The sequence below is a fragment of the Ornithodoros turicata genome, chromosome 2, assembly GCF_037126465.1.
Source record: "Ornithodoros turicata isolate Travis chromosome 2, ASM3712646v1, whole genome shotgun sequence".
Taxonomy (NCBI): Eukaryota; Metazoa; Arthropoda; class Arachnida; order Ixodida; family Argasidae; genus Ornithodoros; species Ornithodoros turicata.
In genome coordinates, this window is record NC_088202.1 from 20,431,585 (window position 1) to 20,451,359 (window position 19,775).

The window sequence follows — 19,775 nt, forward strand, 5'->3', positions numbered from 1 at the left end:
ACAGGACCTTCACGAACAAAAGCTCATCACACGTGATGACCTCAGATATCTCACCCCATCAAATACAGGCGCAGGTCGTTTCTATTTACTGCCCCAAATCCACAAGGTACACGCTAACGAGCTCTATACGGCTGACATCCCCGGCAGGCCAATTGTATCTAATAACAACACACCAACAGAAAGACTCTCGAAATTCCTGGACCACTATTTAAACCATATTCCGACAACACTGGCATCGCATGTACAAGACACACCCCACCTCCTCAGAATAATCAGAGATATAAACAACACTCGTACATTTGGTAGGGACACAATACTAGCCACGCTGGATGTGACATCACTGTATACTAACATCCCACACAACCACGGAATCACAGCCCTCTGCAATACCCTTTCTACAACAAATATCAGAAAAGACACGGAAACCATACTCGCTCTAATGGACTTGATCCTTAAACTGAACTACTTCGAGTTCAATGGCGAACACTACCTACAAGTACACGGTACAAGTATGGGCACACCTGTTGCACCCACATACGCAAATATCTTCATGGGGTTCTTAGAAAACAAAGTTCTCAGCGCCCTCTCATTGAAACCCACGGTGTACTTTCGATACATCGATGATATACTGATAATATGGGAACACGGGGAACATGAATTTCAAAAGTTCATAGATCTACTGAACACCGCACATAGCAACATAAAGTTCACATCACAACAGTCAACTCACTTAATTAACTTCCTCGACACCACAATATCACTAGACAACGGCAACCTCATCACAACCCTGTACAAAAAGCCAACTGACAAACAACAATACCTTCACTTCAAGAGTCACCACCCGCGTCACTGTAAGGTTGGAATTCCTAATGGGCAGAGTGTAAGGCTACGCAGAATTTGTTCAAACGACACATATTACGCTGAGAAGCTTGACGAACTCTGCAGTACACTTGCCTAAAGGGACTATCCAGACTCCCTCCTAACCGAATTCCGTCGCAAGGCACTCACACTCGATCGAGACGAGGTTCTGGAAAACCGAAAAAATCCTGACGCGTGCCAAATAAGCTTCATCACAAGATATTCCAACGCACTTCCAAACATCAAAGCCATTCTACAGAAGCACGAGCCCCTCCTCCAAAGCAGTGACCGACTTAGCAATATATTCACAAATCCCATACAGGTGACATACCGACGCGCAAAAAACCTGGCAGACTCCTTGGTCAATGCCAAAATCAGCAAAACAAGCACCCCGTACACGGGGACATGACCCTGCAACCTCCCTGCAACCCCCAATGGCGCTGCAAAATACGCAAGCACGTTCAACACGCTAACTCCATCAAAAGCACTGCGAGCAATTACACCCACCCCGTTAACCACGCATTCACATGCACAAGCTCCAATGTGATATACTGCATTGAATGCGGCGACTGCTCTATGCAATACATTGGTGAAACCGGCCAACAAATGAACAACCGCCTTACCGGACACAGAACCGACACGTCCAACAAACTGCCCAAAGCAGTCGCCGAACACTTTAACGTTCCTGGTCGCAATTTTGACAACATTAAACTATATATTCTAGAAATCGGGTTTAGATCCACACGTGACAGACGTGATAGGGAGTCTTATCTCATATACAAGTTCAACGCTCTTCACCCGTCCGGTATCAACAAATCACAAGGCACCCTAGAAACACTTCACAAATAAAATATGCTTTTCCCTTCTACCTCCATTATCATCTGTTATGTTCTGCATGGCCACTGCTTTCTACTTTCTTTATTGCATGCCACAACTTTGCATTACAAATATTTAAATAAAAAAATTAAAAAAAAAAACCTTTGCTGGTTCTGGAATTTTCCCCACGTAACCACTAACCTCCTTATCTTTCGCTATGCTTGCCAATTCTTGCCTGTTGTCCCGTTTCGTCCACGTGTTCGTGAACCTTCCATTTTTCTGTAACCGGTCACTACGTTCACATAATCCCCTCCACACTCTAACAAAGCAGCCATTCACTCCGGCCGTAAAAGCCCGTACGGAACCTTTCTTCCCTCCGGGCTGTTGACCCACAATTCGCATGAACCTTTAAACACGTCACACCTAACCCTTTAAATACCATGCCAATGATGAGGACGGTGCCCAGAAGAAGAACAGTCTCTGTTCGAAATATCGGCGGCTTCTGTCCTGAGGCAACTCCCTTCCTGTTTTATCCGAGGTAGTGTGCAATTTGTTCAGAGTCTGCGTGTACCAAAAGCTTTGCCATTCCTTGTTGATAACATATCTGAGGTCTCTCAGGAGATCACTGAGAGGAATATCAAATGTCCTAACGTCGGTATCCTGAGCAGCAGCGGCAGCACGATCCGCGCTCTCATTTCCCTTTATGCCTACATGGCTGGGCACCCAACAAATGCATAAACTGTGGCCCTTTCCTTGTATAAGACTTGCAAGATACCGTGCTCGTCTTACCAGCAGGTTTTTGTGCGTGTGGAGACCACATATGGCATGCACTGCACTAAGAGAGTCTGTGTATATAACTGATGATGAGGTGTGTTTGCAAATATGTGGTTGAGCGAAAGAATAATGGCATAAACCTCAGCACTAAAAATTGACAAAATATTGTTTAAACGGTGTGGCTTAGTATATACACCAGATACCATTGCACATGATACTCCTGTATTCGTTTTCGAAGCATCAGTGTATATCTCCACACGGTCGCCAAAATTTTTCTTGACGGCTTTAAATTCTTGTTGTATTTGCAAAGCTGGGCATTTCCGTTTATCAAATTTCAGAAGAGTTGTACCATGTTGTACAGGTGGATGCCAAGGAGATACCAGCTTACTGCACAACAAGGGCGGTAGATTATAGCTTGTAAAATTGTAACGTTCTACATCCCTTTGGACACGAATACTAAATGGAGCCACAGCACTTGGCTTTTTAATAAAGAGCTGTTGGAAACGAGTGCTCGTTATAGTGCAGTGTGAAGGATGATGTGGATAGCTCCTTACTCTCAGCCCATAAGACACTGCAAGGTTAAAGCGTCGCATTTCCAAGGACCACTCGTTTGACTCAACATACAAACTTTGAACCGGTGTGATTCTAAAAGCTCCAAGTACCAGCCGCAAGCCAAGGTGGTGCACTGGGTCGAGAGCTCTAGGACTGATAAGCGTGCTGATCCATATGCATCACATCCATAATCTAGTTTAGAACGAACAACACAACTGTATATGCGGCGAAGAGTCTCTCTGTCCGCGCCCCAGGATCGGTGTGAGATGGTTTTCAGATTTTTTAAAGATTTCAGGCATTTCGCTTTCAAGATCTTGATGTGCGTCGCGAACGTGAGCTTTTTATCAAAGATGACGCCAAGGAATTTGTGTTCCTCATGTACTGCAAGAGTGTGACCATCGATAGTCAGTGTGGGGTCTGGGTACAGCCCCCTTCTCCTGGAAAACAGGACACAAACAGTTTTTTCCGAAGATAATTTGAAACGTTTTTGATCGACCCATTTGAGTAGTTTGTTAATTGTGAGTTGTAGTTGCCTCTCAAAAGTACTCAAATTTGTGGACGAATAAGAAATCTGTACATCATCCACATACAAAGAGTACCAAATAGAAGGGGGAATAACGCTCGCTATTGAGTTCATTTTAACTATAAAAAGTGTTACGCTCAGCACTGAACGTTGTGGAACTCCATTTTCTTGAATAAAAGGCCGCGACAGCGCTGTCCCCAGTCGAACTCTGAATGTCCTACATCGTTAAAAATTGGTTATGCAACTGAGAAGTCGGCCCCGTACTCCTAATGAGTAAAGGTCTCGGACGATACCATACCGCCAAGCGGTATCATAGACTTTTTCTAAGTCAAAGAAAACAGACGCGCAGTGATTTCCTCTGACAAAAGCCTCTCGAATTGTGGATTCCAATCGGATGAGGTGGTCTGCTGTCGAACGTGCATTTCGAAAACCACACTGGTTATTATTAAGACAGTTATTAACCTCAAGATAGTACATCAGTCGGTTGTTAACTATACTCTCGAAAGTTTTTCCCAGACAGCTTGTCAGTGCAATTGGTCGGTAACTGGTTCGGTTTGAAGCATCCTTCCCAGGCTTCAGGAAGGGTATGACCGTTGCTACCTTCCATGTTGATGGCCCTGTTTCCAGACGTTATTAAAAAACTTGACCAAACATCCTTTAGATTCGCTTGACAGGTGAATGAGCATAGAATATGCAATGCGGTCTGAACCCGGGGCACTGACTTTTACCGAAGGCAGTGCTCTCAGGAGCTCTACCATGGTAAAGGGCTTGTTATATTGAAGGTTCTCCCCACCTGTGACTGGAATGGCTTGTTTTTCACCTTGTTGCTTTATGGAGAGGAAATTCTTATTATAATGAGAATAACTCGATATGCTGTAAAAATGCTGACCGAGTAGATCAGCCTGCTCGCCCAAGTTCTGACATGGGGCCCCGTTTACTTGAAGTAAGGGGATAGAAATGCCTGCATTATCTCCTTTAATTTTCCGAAGTCTATCCCAAACGACCTTTGATGGAGTGTTGTGTGTTAAGGAGGAGATAAAACAGCACCACGAAGAGCGCTTTGCCTGCTTTCTCGTCCATTTGGCTTTCACACGTACTCTTTTAAATGCAAAAGAGAAAAGCCCAAAACCGGTAACCTACGCTCGTAAAATGAATGGCATAAAGCATTGGGAGATCGGAAGACGATCGGAAGAATATGAGAGAACTCAACGACACGTTTCCTTTAAAGCGGCTGACATCAAATACTCGAGCTCGAATTCGACAGCTTATTTTATCTTATCGTTTTCGTTGGGTGCTTCCGATCAGGGAGGAGGGACAGGAAGTCAACCGTACTCGAACCTTTATTTGCATCGGTCGCAGTCGCTGGCAATTATCTGCCCATCCATATTCTGATGCTCCTATTCTGCAGTCGGATCTTGACCCCCTCCTCAACTGGTGCTCAGCATGGTTCATGGTAATGAATATTAATAAATGAAAACATTTAAGGATCTCTCGTCCCTAAAGTTAGCCACCCGCCCTTCAATGTAAAATTAATGATGTCCGTCGCGATCAAGTACCTGAAGATGAGTACCTCGCGGTTCATAACTCATCACACCGCTCTTGGAAGTCTTATACCACGCACCTTTGTAATTCAGCATTCTTCGCTTGGCTTCATCAGACGCTCGTTCTACATTGCTCCTTCCAAGGTTAAGCTGCGGCTGTACAGATCTCTTATGCGACCAAAACTAGAGTATGCATCATCGGTATGGGATCCCAGAACTGATAACCTCATCAAGATGTTAGATCGATACAAAACCGAGCCAGGTGTTTTATAGTCTCTAACTACCATAGTACATGAAGTGTGCGAAGTGTACATAGTACGTAGAGGTTTCTGGACTTACCCTTGTTAGCATGTCGTCGCAAGGATGCTCGCTTGTCACTTTTCCATACGGTATTCTATCATAACGATACCATTGTTTCCTCATGTATTTCATCTGCCATTTACACTTCGCACAGCAAAGACCATTTTCGAAAGGTGCGATTTCTGCATGCAAATACCAGTGCCTTCTCGGATTTCTTCTTTCTTCACACCGCGTGGCAATGGAGCAGGTCGCCACGTGATGTTCCGTCCAGAGCCCGCACACCTTAAGGGACAGGTTATCTGATTTATTTCATGCTTGGCCATTCTTCACATCGCAATCGCCCTTTTGCACTGTCTTTAAAATCTGTCGCTTCTCTGCGAAGTCTGTGGATTGTTCCAGGTGTCTTTTTTTTCTGCTGTTCTTATTGTTTCGCATTGTTATACAGCCCCTCCCCTCTTCAGTGGCCCTGAGGGCGTGTCAATAAAAATAAAAATGAAATATTCAACATTGCCGCGAGACCCCCCCCCCCCCCCCCCCCCCCGCTACTGCGGCCTAATACACTACGATAGTCTGCCACTGCCCATGAGAGAGGACAAAGCTTGGGGCGAACACGTGACGAAGTGACTGTCCACTCACTAGGCAGCGATTGGCAGATCGGCACACCCCACTTGGATTCGCAGAGGAAACCACGTGCGACTAACCTAGAAAAGTTACCCCTTATTTTGGAGAGGGACCGGAGCCGTCGCTTCACGTTCAGTAGAGGAGAGAGGGAGTTGGAAAGGTGCGCAGACAGCTCACCTGCATGCATAAGCGTATTGCCCACACCTTATCTCTTAGGTGTACGTTCTGATAGAGTCGGATCCTCTTTTCACATGTATCGTGCGCTATCTAAAGCATTGTCTTAGATCACCCTCGTTACTATGTAAAAAACAAATATGGAAGCATCATGCATACAATGCTCAGTTTCCAGAAGCGATATGTGATACCCATTAGGGAACATTGCAGCACGGACAAATGCTAAGGGGAACCATATCGAGTCGTTCCACAGCAGCAGCACAATCTTTTTCAATGTTGCTTGCTTCGGCGTATGACGGAAGCATGGATCTGCATCAACCCTACCGACTCGTTTTTACACATGGTTAGCATCTCTCGGCTGTCGTTATTCTCGATCGCATTCACTGCCGGACCGTGACAGCCCTGCTTCCCGACTGACTCGTGCCACATGGCTAGTTTGGGGAGACTTCCATTTCAGCCACGCTTGTTCAGCTGACTGTGACGAACACGACATCGCCATACTTGGCGAGCATGGTGATAAACGTACTGCATGCATGGATGTTTCAGTACAATGAGTCAGTGCCCGCAGCGTTTCCACGCTTGAAACGGTCGCAACGTATCGGGGGTCAATAAGAAAATTTTATTACATTTTCGATTTTCGATTTAATTAGCAGACAGTTGTTCTATCATACACGACATTGTGATTCTGTAATCCACGTTCTACAGTTTGTTGTTGTATGTACACTGTAGGTCCCCTAGAGACTTCGTTGTACACACGAATGAGGAATGGCGAATTTGCGAAACGTTCTTGCATGAGGAACGGCGCACAATTTAGAGACACTCTAAATCATGTAACAGCACGTTGACGTCACTGGCATATTAGCGTGCATAGGCCAATTGGACACTTTAATCTTTCCATAGCACAACAATTAAATATTTATTATTGAAACAGGAAGGCAGGGACACTAGGCTAGCGATGAAAGTTTAGTAGGCGCGCTTTAGAAGACGTTTAACAGACACTTCAGACACTGCGCATATACGGCATTTTCTTCGGTATATCTTGGAATGTGATATTTGTCGCACAAACGCAAGAATGCACATCCCATAATCCATCCGTTGCCATTGCTGGATAATACCACCGTTTCGTCCGGGTTTGGTCGAACGCGACATCTTTTGTGTCGGAAAGTAAAACGACAAAGATCACGTTGGCGTGAATGAGCACCGGTGCGGAAAGCGCAGGCACCCGCTCATCTCCATGGGTGATCTGAAAAAAGGTCTGGAACAAGCCATATGGCGATTTTTTTCTGCGCGGACAAAACGGATCACGAAAAGGGAAAAAATGAAAAAATGAAGCAGGTGTGAGGAACAGCACCGTAGACTTTAACTGATACATGTGCTCCCTGTTTTTAAAAAGTGTTAGGCAAAATTCGGCTTGATGCGGAAAGCCCAGCAACTCGCGGCGTACAACACAAAGCCGAGGTTGTTGTGAACTGTGCATCGACAGGAAATATTCCTACCGCCGCTTCCAATAAAAAGACTGTTCACTCTTCGTTATCGTCTCGTGGCAATATTCCCATATCCGTGCACTTTAATGAAGGAAGGTAGGCATATATGTCATCCAGGTCACAACATTTGCTACCAAAACACACTTCGTCCAAAACAGATTTTTTATTCGTAAGCTATACATCCACGGTGTTCGCCCGCTGCAGAATGCACTATTGTGCTACATGTCTCAAATGTATTGGGCGTGGACAAAGGTCTTGCGTATCACGCGGTCGTACGACAACGCGTCACAGCCATGGCTTGTAAGTTTCGACGACCCTCGCGCTGCAGGACCAAGTATCAAAAGAGCTGGAACGATAGGAAGCTCAGGGAATCATTGAACGTGTAACTGCTTCAGAGTGGGTATCACTGGTGGTTGTGGTGAAGAAGCCGGATCACAGTATTCGCCTATGCGTAGAATTGAGAGAAACAAATCCGGCTGTAGTGGTGGATGGATTTACTTTGCCCCATACAGAAGAACTGTTACACACATTAGCACGAGCTAAGTCGTTTTCGAAACTGGATTTAGCTTCGGCATATTACTAAGTGAAACTCGCAGAAGAGAGTAGACAATTGACTACATTCATTACGCACGAAGGACTTTTTCGGTTCCGCAGGGTTTGTTTCGGGTTTGCGTCGGCACCAGCAGCATTTCAACGCTTGGTGGCAGACATCCACGAGGGTGCAGTGGAGTTTTATGTTATATTGACGATATTATTGTCTTTGGCGGGACAAAACAGGAGCACCTGGATAACGTACGAGCAGTTTTACACCGGATTGCTTCAGTTGGGCTTCGGTTGAACAGTAAGTGCGTCTTTAGTGTTCAAGCACTTTGATTTTGGGGCCATCATGCGAGTCAACGAGGACTGGCACCAGTAAAATCGAAAGTGACGACTGAAATCGACTGTGTGTCTGTAGCACTCTTCAATATAATTTCAGCTAAGCTTCGGAATAGCTCGATCTGTACGAGACCGTCCCTTTAAATAAAACAAAAGTGAAGCAAAAGTTTTGTTTTATACGTCGTACTTGTGTTTAGTTTTCACTTTTCAGCGGAAACGCCGCTTCCTCGTTGTAATTTTTTTACAACGTTTACCCCCTCTAATTGAGTGCAACGCATGTAACTAAGGATGTTTTGCGAAATGTCTAGATGAGATACATGACGACATGCTCGTACTCGCTCATAAGGCTTAACTTCATGGTCATTTGTAGAGGACGATTGTCTTCCTCTACATGAGTCCTGACCGGCGATGATGGAATGCCCAAACGGGTAGATGGCCGTGGCCTCACGCTAGGACGGTGCCGGCAGAACTGGCTGGCAGGCGCGCGCCTTCATCGTCGTCCACGGGCCGCCACATCACTCCCCCCTTCAGACGAGGAGCGGTGTTGAGCTAGCGGTTGGGGTCCGCGTCGATACGTGAAGAGGCGAAAGATGAGCGACACGTGGAACAGGGACGGCTGGGCTTGCATCTTGTGCTGAGTGGGCAGAAGTAGCGGATGGATGGTGCAGACAAGAGCCGGCCGGGAGGGTTCCAGGGGTGAGCCGAAGTGGAGAGCTGGCAGGTAGGCCTGTAGCAGCATTGTCATCATCATCCCCCGCGCACCAATGATCGAGGCGTGCGGTTAATAAAACACGACTGCACGGCCAGCTCGGGCCGTTGTTCGGCTGGCCAGTCTTCCCTCACGTCTGTGTACTGTCTTGTGCCTCTAGCACTACATTGGTAACCCGAACAATTTCTCGAACAACCCCAACCCTCTCCGACGATGTCTCAAGGCGACAACGCGACGCAATCATCACCACACGTAACCGCTGTCGCCGTCAAACTACCTCCATTCTGGGACCGTAATCCAGCCATTTGGTTGGCCCAAGCCGCAGCGCAGTTTCATCTGTCCGGCATCACTTCCCAGACCACCCGGTTCTACAACGTCATCTCGGCTCTGTCTCCAACCGCCACCGAAGAGGTGCACGATCTCATCACCTCCCCACCACCCGAGAACCCGTATGACCGACTTAAGGCTGCTTTGCTCAAAAGCACTTCCACATCGGACCGCGAGCGTCTCAGGCAGTTGTTATCTGCAGAAGAGCTCGGCGATAGGCGTCCAACGCAGCTTTTACGTCGGATGAAGCAGCTTTTGGGAGACGAAGTTTCCGCAGCCGGTGACCGATTCCTGCACCAACGTTTCATGCAACGCCTGCCAACTAACGTCCAAATGGTTCTGGCCACCGCGTCGAACCTACCCCTGGACGAGCTTGCTTCGCTTGCTGACGCGGTCATGGAAGTCGCCTCACCACACCAAATCAGCATTCTTGAGCGACCTACGGCTTTACAGAACGCCACTCCTCCGCCACAGGCCGACCATCGTTCCCTCCTTTCTCCACCCGACATTCAGGTGATGGCGCAGCAGATCAGCCACCTCACGCAGCTTGTCGCGTCACCTGTCACCCGCCCGCGATCCCTAAGTCCGCGCCGCCCTCGACACCGCCGAGGCCCGCCGTCGGAACGCCGATCGCGCTCTCGGTCGGACAGTTCAGGTGGCCTCTGCTGGTACCACCGTCGCTTTTGTGCGAACGCCAATCATTGCCTGCATCCTTGTACCTGGACGGGAAACCCCCCGGCCTCCCACTAATGGCGGAAGTGGACCCGGCCTTGACGGCAGCCGCCTCTTTCACATCGTCGACCGTGCCAATGGCACTCGGTTCCTCGTCGACACAGGTGCTGAGGTCAGCGTCATTCCTGCCAGCAGCCGCTTTTACCGATCTCGACAACCCTGCTTCTCCCTCAAGGGCGCTAACGCTTCTACTATCCCCGTCTACGGACAGAAATCTCTCACCCTAAACATCGGGCTGCGAAGGGATTTCCGGTGGCTTTTCCTCGTAGCAGACGTCACTCAAGCCATTCTTCGAGCTGACTTCTTGAATCATTTTAAGCTTCTCGTCGATGTCAATGGGAAGCGCTTGATACACCGTACCACTTCCTTATCTGTTCACGGCCTCGGACTGCCTATTTCTCCATTGCGTGTCTCGTCCTGCTCTGCTCCAGACTTGCCCTTCGCCTCCATATTGAAAGAGCTCTTACCAAACCGCCGGACTGGACCAAGCCTGTGCAGCATGACGTTCTCCACTACGTCACCACCCGTGGCCCACCAGTCCACTTCCGCCCGCGTCGCCTAGCACCCGAAAAGTTCCAAGTAGCGAAGGCCGAGTACGATCATATGCTGGAGCTCGGCATAATTCGACCATCATCCAGCACGTGGGCCTCGCCATTACATATGGTGCCGAAAAAGACCGGCGACTGGCGCCCGTGCGGCGACTACCGTGCCCTGAATCGAGAGACGCTTCCAGACCGATACCCCATCCCCCATATTCTAGACTTCGCTGCACAGCTGGAAGGCGCCAATACATTTTTGAAGATCGACCTCGTTCGTGCCTATCACCAGCTTCCCATGGCCGAAGAGGACATCCCTAAAACAGCCATTACCACCCCTTTTGGCCTGTTTGAATTTCTCAGGATGCCCTTCGGATTGAGGAATGCCGCCCAGACCTTTCAGAGGTTCGTCGACAACGTCATCCGCGGGCTTCCTTTTGTTTATGCCTATATTGACGATATCCTCGTCGCAAGCCGCTCTCCTGCAGAACATGAGCAACATCTACGCGCGCTTTTCTCCCGCCTACAAGACAGCGGCGTTATCGTTAACGCGGCCAAGTAGCGAATTCGGCGTTTCGGAGTTCGATTTGCTTGGCCACCACGTCGACTCCCAAGGAATCAGGCCCCTACCAACTAGAGTCGCCGCCATTAGAGATTTTCCTTTGCCCACTTCGGTGACCAAGCTGCGCCAGTTCTTGGGCTTCATAAATGTCTACCGGCGCTTTATCCCATCCTGTGCCTCCAAGCTCCGCCCTCTCGAGGCCCTGCTCACTACCAAGCGCGGCAGATCTCCTTCTCGTTTACTGTGGACACAAGAAGCTACCGCTGCATTTGAGATCATTAACCAGGAAATTGCATCCGTGTCGCTTCTGTTCCACCCACGCCACGACGCCCCAACCTCACTCACAGTGGCGCCGTTGGCGCCGTTCTTCAATAACACGTGTCCGGAGCCTGGCGACCGCTGGCCTTCTTCTCCCGTAAACGTAAGCCCCAGGAGACACGGTACAGCACGTTTTGCAGAGAGCTCCTCGCCGTGTACCTGTCAATCAAGCACTTTCGTCACTTCTCTTCTTGGAAGGTCGCACATTTACGGTATTCACGGACCACAAACCTCTCGTCTACGCGTTCTCCTCCGCCAGCACCACATATACTCCCCGGGAACTTCGACACCTTGCATTCGTGGCAGAGTTCAGCACCGACATCCATCACATCAGTGGTACCGAGAATTTGGTAGCTGATGCCCCCAGTCGTGTCAGCACGATCGGCATACCGACCTCCCCACCGTCTCTCGACGATTTGGCGCAAGCCCAACTCACCGACGACGAGCTCGCACAGTACCGCGCCAACCCCACATCCGGTTTAACAATTGACGACGTCGCCTTACCTGGCTCGGTCCAGCCTGTCGCCTGCGATACCATCTCAAGGTCGGCCACGGCCTTTCGTTCCCGCATCACTTCGACGTCAACTCTTCCAAGCCTACCACGACCTTTCCCATCCCGGCATACGGGCCTCGCAAAGCCTGCTTACCCAACGATATGTCTGGCCCAACATGCGCAAGCAAATCAAGCACTGGGTGCAGACCTGCCTTTCTTGTCAGCGTTGCAAGATACAGAGACACACCCACCGACCCCCATCCCAGTTCCTTCCCCCCGACGACCGCTTCGCGCATATCCATGTGGACCTCGTGGGACCACTCCCAATCTGTGACGGTCACCGCTACATGCTCACTATCGTTGACCGCTTACTCCGTTGGCCAGAAGCAACCCCGGTCCCCGACACCACCGCGGCCACCGTCGCTTCGGCCCTCCTAACAACATGGGTGTCGCGGTACGGCGTCCCTTCCAACATCACGACGGACCGCAGCGCCCAATTTGACTCCGCCCTCTTCACCAGCCTCACGAACATGTAGTGATCCAAGAGACAATGAAGTGCTGACTACAGCACGCTCACGCTTCTGGAGCCCGTGCTCCGAATAAACACTTCTTTTCTGCTGCCGCACTGGCCGTTCCGGTTGTCTCTTTCTCTGGCTCCGGTCGAGCTCCCACATCTGGTGACCCGGACGTACCGAACGTCTCCATGACCTCCCAGGGTGGCACCGACGCGCCAGCCCCGGCGCCGCATGTCAATTCCGTCGCGGTCCGACTCCCTGCATTCTGGCCCGCCAATCCCTCAGTGTGGTTCTTGCAGGCAGAATGCCAATTTCAGCTCGCCGGGATCTCCACACAGCCTACGAAATTCAGGCACGTCGTATCTGTCCTTCCGCCCAAAGTCGCTTCCGACGTCGCGGACGTCCTGATGGCCCCAATGGACGAAACACCGTACGACACCCTCAAATCTGCTCTTATTGAACGTACTATGGCCTCCGAACGACGCAGATACCAACAATTGCTGTCTGCTGAAGACCTGGGCGACCGCCGCCCATCGCAGTTCCTACGACATCTTCAAGGCTTGCTAGGCGACCGGGCCTCGTCCTTCGATGAACGCTTACTCAAGGAATTGTTCCTCCAGCGACTCCCGACCACCGTACAGATGATTCTTGCCACGGCCACCAACCTTTCGCTTTCACAACCGACATTCGTCACATCGCTGGCTCCGCGAATGTAGTGGCTGACGCCCTCAGCCGCATCTCCACCCTTTCCCCCAGCCCGTTCTCAATCGCGGACTTGGCTACCGCCCAGGCACGGGACCCCGAACTGCAACGGCTTCGCACCGCGTCTACCGGTCTCAAGCTCCAAGATATCTCGTACCCTTTAACTCCGACGCCCGTGCTCTGCGACATCTCCGGTGCATCCCCTCGCCCTCTTGTCCCTGACGCCCTCCGGAAACCCATATTCAATAGCATCCACGGCCTCGCACACCCCGGCGTACGCGCCACCATTACGCTGATCACGGATCGCTACGTATGGCCGGGAGTGCGCCAGGACGTCAGAAGATGGGTCCGCGCTTGCACTCCTTGCCAGCTGTCAAAGTGCCACCGCCACACAAAGTCTCCGATTGGCACGTTCCTCCCCCCGTCACACCGCTTTGCTACCGTGCACATCGACGGCCCCCTCCCTCACTCTCATGGCCAACGATACATTCTCACATGCGTGGACCGCTTCACCCGTTGGCCAGAGGCAACCCCCATGGCGGATTCAACGGCCGAAACGGTCGCTTCCACGTTTCTTTCCTCCTGGATCGCCCGTTTCGGCGTGCCAACGGAAGTCGTCACTGATCGCGGTCCCCAATTCGGGAGCCGCCTATTTACAGCATTCACCAAGCTCCTTGGTACTACGCGCCTCCGCACCACCGCGTACCACCCTGCCTCCAACGGCTTGGTGGAGCGTTTGCATCGGCATCTCAAGCAAGCCCTGATGGCCCGCGGCGCGCCTCAGCACTGGACCGAGAATCTGCCGCTGGTCCTCCTCGGCATTCGCGCGGCCTTGAAGACTGACATCCAGTGTTCCTCCGCGGAATTGGTATACGGCACTACCATCCGCCTACCGGCTGACGTGTTCCAAGTCTCCCCCCTGCCGCCTGATGCCCCCTCTGACTACGTGCGCCGTCTCCAATCTACACTCTCCCGCCTTCATCCTACGGCTACCCGCCCTCCCCCGCCGTCGCCGGGATACCTTCCCAAGGCTCTATCTGAAGCCTCCCACATTTTCCTCCGCGTGGACAGGCTTCGACGGGCTCTTCAGGCCCCATATTCCGGCCCGCGTCTCGTCATCGACCTCAACGGCAAGCCGGAAACGGTGTCCATAGACCGCACCAAGCCAGCCTTCATCGACGCGCTCTCCGTGCAGGCCTTCGACACGCCTCTTCCATCGGGCCCGGTGTCCCCCGCCCCGCGCCCTAAAAAGTCCGTTTCCTGGGCTCCCTTGCTTCGGACAATCCTTCCAGTCCCCCCGAGGGGGAGGGCAGTTTGTAGTGATCCAAGAGACAATGAAGTGCTGACTACAGCACGCTCACGCTTCTGGAGCCCGTGCTCCGAATAAACACTTCTTTTCTGCTGCCGCACTGGCCGTTCCGGTTGTCTCTTTCTCTGGCTCCGGTCGAGCTCCCACAAACATACTGGGCGCCAGACGGATTCGTACTACCGCGTACCACCCGGCCTCCAATGGCATGGTGGCCGGTGGCCTTGACGGCTTCACCGTCAGCTAAAAGCCGCCCTCCGGGCGTCGCCTCAAGTCCCGTGGACCGAAGTTCTCCCCATTGTCCTTCTCGGTCCGATCGGCTTTCAAACCCGACTGGGGTTGGTCAACAGCCGAGTTGGTCTATGGCACCTCATTGCGACTCCCCGGCGACCTAATCTCGCAGCGGACCTCGCAGCCGTACCACCAGCCGGCTATGTGTCCCGCCTACGTGACACGATGAATGCTCTTCGCCCCAGCCCCACCCGCACACCACGCCCTGCCACCGGTTTCCAGCACCCCGCCCTCGAAACATGCTCGCATGTTTTCATTCGGTGCGACGCCGTGAGGAAACCCTTGCAACAACCCTACTCTGGTCCTCACGCCGTACAGCACAGAGCCTCCACCCACTACACCATCCTGGTCAGCGGCCGAGAACAAACTGTCGCGCTGGAACGTCTCAAGCAAGCTTTCCTCGACGCCCCTCAAGAAACATCCAACGCTTGCTCCATCGGTGTTTCTCCGGACCTGGACCTTGGCAATCCCGCCAGCCCTCCCCATCGAACCCCCTCCAGTCCTCCTGCCCTCCGCAACAACCGCAAATGGACCCTCGCCCCCGAGATTCCTGGTCACCACACCTCCACATCGCTCATTACCTTCCGGCCACTCGCTTGGGGGGGGGGAGCCCTGTAGCAGCATTGTCATCATCATCCCCCGCGCACCAATGATCAAGGCGCACGGTTAATAAAACACGACTGCACGGCCAGCTCGGGCCGTTGTTCGGCTGGCTGGTCTTCCCTCACGTCTGTGTACTGTCTTGTGCCTCTAGCACTACAGGCCGATGTGATGCAGAGAGGGCGGCGACAGAACCGCGACCGGTTCGTGAGCAGTGGGCTAATGTTGTCGCTAAGGAGAGTACTGGGGAGGACCATCGCGAAGCACGGGGAGACCGGGAGTAGAACTCAGTGGCCTCCGTGCGGGTCCCCGGTGGAACGTTGGCCCGATGCCTCTTAAGCGTCATTCGAAGGGCTGCCAGCGCCCTGTGGGAAGGCAAGGCGGGCAGCGTTCTTGGGACTGGCATGACGATGTAGATGGGGCCATGCAGTCGCCAGCGGCGTACCACGACCGGTATGGGAGCGTGATGTTCATGAAGATGTCCCTGGTGAAAGCACGAGGAGTGCCATCGCGAAGCATGCGGCGACGTGAGCTGGGTAGATGAGCGAACCATGGTGCTGAGCGGTCAGGCGTTGCGACTTGCGATTATTTACGTTGAGTGATCCGCGGTGGATTGACGTCGTCGCCTAGCGGTTCCTCGGTAGAACGGTGCACCGGACCTTCAGTGATGGCTTCGAACTTGCAAAAATTTGGGATGGTTCTGGGCCGAATTATACACTACACGAGTCCTGACCGGCGATGATGGAATGTCCCAGCTGGCAGATGGTCGTGGCCTCACGCTTGGACGGTGTTGGTAGAATTGGCTGGCAGGCGCAGTGGCGCGCGCCAGCACAGGCACGTCTTCGTCGTCCACGGGCCGCCACACATTCTTATCCCCCACTCCACTCCACCCCGCCTGTTGTTCGCCATCGGAGCACTGTGTCGGCTGTGAAATGGCCATGTGAAACTTGTGGCCATCTGCTCATCTCATTCCCTTTCCCCAAAGCAACATGCCGTCGGCACACGCCCAACGTTGCCCCCATTATACTCGTAAGTGTACCTGTATGAAAGGCGATAACATACGGGGAATTAAACCTCTCCATTAGGGAGCTTTAGTAGCGCTATTTCGCACCTACGATAAGGTTCCAACTCAGCGCTGCGGTTACTGCTCATCTTTCACATGACTGGGAAAGCTATTGCGCTCCCACCCATCCAGCATTTATCGGGTAGCTTTTCGGGTCTGCCTCGGACTCCTGATAAGTTCAAAATCATTGACGAGAGCGTGCCCCGTGCTATAGTAGTGCTAGTGGAAGAACAAAAGTTACGCACTTGCGTTTGTCCTGCGGCGGCGATTTTCTACACTGCTCAGGTACATTGTAGGAAGAATTACATTTGAAAACCCTGCAAAGTCGTCTTACATAGCGACATAGCGTCAGGAGGCCATCGACGCCGTGACCGGGAAATCGTTCACGGTGCGCCAAGTAAAAGAGCGGATATACTATCCTTCCGAGTTGCTCAACAAGCAAGACGAAGCGAATTTGTGAACGCGAAAATGGTAGTTCATTTCATGCAAAGCATCGAGATAGGTGCGGTTTGGGCGACACTGGAATGAATCGCGTTTGCTCTATCGGTCAACTTCCGTAACGTCAACAAAAATACGGAAATAAATCATCACCGAAATGCTTCGCGACTCACGAGTCAGTATCGGTTTTCGGGCTTTTATGGGCAAGATTAACGACTCGTTGGTGGCCACTATATAAAACTTGTCGCAGTTACTTAATTCACGAGCCGTTTCGGCTCGTGAATTAGTGGTCAACATGGACATTAGGACATTAACGTGGAATTAGTGGTCAACATGAACACTAAAAGAAAAACAACAGATAAAGAACAGATAAGCTGTCGACGAACAAACGAGCCACACCTTCCAGTGGTTTCATGAGGTCAGGCGGGTCAGTTTGTAATTTTTTGTTTATCTTGCCTCACATCTAGCCAATTGAACCTCTGATACCTACGGAAGAAACAAATGTAATAAGTACAGCCGCGTCCGCATGTGAACGTTATTTGTGATAATGAGCCACCGCCTTCACAAGGTTGACCGGTTAAGGGACATGGAACCCCGGGAGGGTTGACCTGCTCATGGTGAGTTGTTCTTTAACGTTGTCCATGTCCGCTACAACTATGTGAATGCCGTTTCCCAAAACGTGCATGTGTGGGGTGAGCGTAGTGAACGGTAGCTTGCCAGAGTGCGTATGTGATTGTGTTGAGGGTTGTAGCAACCTAGAAGGGCGTTCCACGTCAGTGTATTGTTTCGTGCTTGCCTAGTGCTAAAGGTTATCGGCCCTGTTGTAGTGCTTAAATATTTTTCGATGTAGGTACCTCCCGTTAGACCATTAACGAACACTACTGCCCCATGGCATGGCCACCTCCAATGGATTCTTTCGAACCCAGCTCTCCGGGTAAGGTATAAAATTATAATTCCATACTGGAGCGAAATCTGATCGCCTGATACATTGCTTTGTTTATTTGTCCCGTTCTTAGGCTATAAGCAAGTCCGCCCGCAACGACACCAGCTTTAGTACCACACGGTGACATTTTGACATGATGCCTACACTGGCATGCCCAACAAATGCTGTAGCTACTTCACACAGTAACATGCCACGGCATGCGACCGCCAAAGCACAGAAATGCCAATGAAAGCGTCATACGCCGCAAAAGAAATGGCAAATGTTGGAGCCCAATAGGGGATATAGGGCTATACAGAGAACTTTGGGTCCGTCAGGTATTAGTGCTGCTAAGTAACCATCGTGTTGCTTTCCAGATCTCGCACTCTACGGAAGGGAGTGAGGTGCCTGAGCCTCTGCTAAGTATGCCATCAGATTCAGCTACGAGTGCAGCGGTTGCTCTTGAGCAGGTCAATGTGCCCCAGCACAACAGGTTACAATACGTCCAAGCACCTGATGTTCCCTCAGACATGGTAAGACTTCACTGTTGTTGAGAGTGCCGTGTCTTTTTTTTTTTTTTTCGCTTTCGCTGAACATATGCAGCTGTACCATCCGAATGACAAGTGCTACAGGTGTACCCAATGCCACGTCGGATTTTCGTACTTAAGCCCTTACTGAACACATTGTCGTGAACGTCGTGCCATAAAATCCAGCAGCGCACCAACTATGTCGTCATTGTCGCGTCCTTCATCTGCAGCCCCTGTTATGTCTGAGCCATCTGCAGAGCACACGCTCAACCCCGCATATGTGACGCTCAACGCACAAATGGAGCAACTGGGCCGTGAACTAGAAGGAAGCCATGGAGTAACTAAAACTGCAATAGATTCGGTTGGCCAATCAGTACGTGCCATGGTCCAGAGCCAACGTATTGAAAGCGATTTGAGTGCGTTAGAGAACAATTCCTCTTGCTTGAAACATTACAGTGGCAGCGGCCTTTACGTAGAGCCGGTGAAGGGAAGCATGGGAGAGGCAAGGAGGCCTATGATGTTCCGCTTCTGCGACTGTTCTCACATTTAATGTTGCATCCTGACTTTTACGAGTCGTTTGTAACTGAAATCCACTTGTCGGAGGAGGGGATATGGCTCATGGCACAAGGTCACACCCTCAGAAAAACTTTATTCTTATGCTGTTCTACTGTGATGACATAGAGCTTGCTAATGCATTAGGAGTGAAGAGAGGGTGTAAAGGCAAGCTGATGATTTTCTATGTTCCTTTTTTGAATATACGGGTACAATATCTTACGAACCTCCGTAACATCTTCCTTCTCGCTGTTGGTTGCACAAACGTGCTCAAAAGCGTTGCATCCAAAATACTTCTTCAGACAGGAAAAATTGGTTTTCTTTTTTTTTTTCCGGAAGTTAGTTTGTTCTCCCTGCAGGTGCCGAAATTAAAGTGGAGCGCGGGACCACCAGAGCTCAGTCCAATCTACTGACCATTGCTTCAGGGAGAACGTATGTATATAAGGATGTATATAAGGTATGTATATAAGGTTTTGAGAATATTACCCGTGTATAACGTAATATGTTCTCCTATACCGTCAATGGCCTGATTACCACGGGATCAAGTGCGTCAAGAAGGTCACAGTACAACTCCCTCGGTGAAGCAATAGCGGAGCCTTACCCAGACATGACGTTTCCGAGAGGAAAGTCAGGCACCAAGAGTAGCCAGTCGACAAAATACCCATG

At 50.9% G+C, this 19,775-nt stretch overlaps 1 protein-coding gene across 1 annotated transcript; it reads left to right on the forward strand.

The window, feature by feature from the left end:
* The first annotated feature begins 9,441 nt into the window (after window positions 1-9,441).
* On the forward strand, window positions 9,442-10,305 carry LOC135384378 (uncharacterized). Its single transcript, XM_064613582.1, has one exon. It carries the CDS (start codon window positions 9,442-9,444, stop codon window positions 10,303-10,305), a length of 864 nt encoding a protein of 287 aa, XP_064469652.1.
* Window positions 10,306-19,775: the final 9,470 nt, after the last annotated feature.

Excerpts from the sequence above, each read along its gene's own strand:
- LOC135384378 (XM_064613582.1), top strand. The coding sequence starts at position 9,442 with ATGTCTCAAGGCGACAACGCGACGCAATCATCACCACACGTAACCGCT.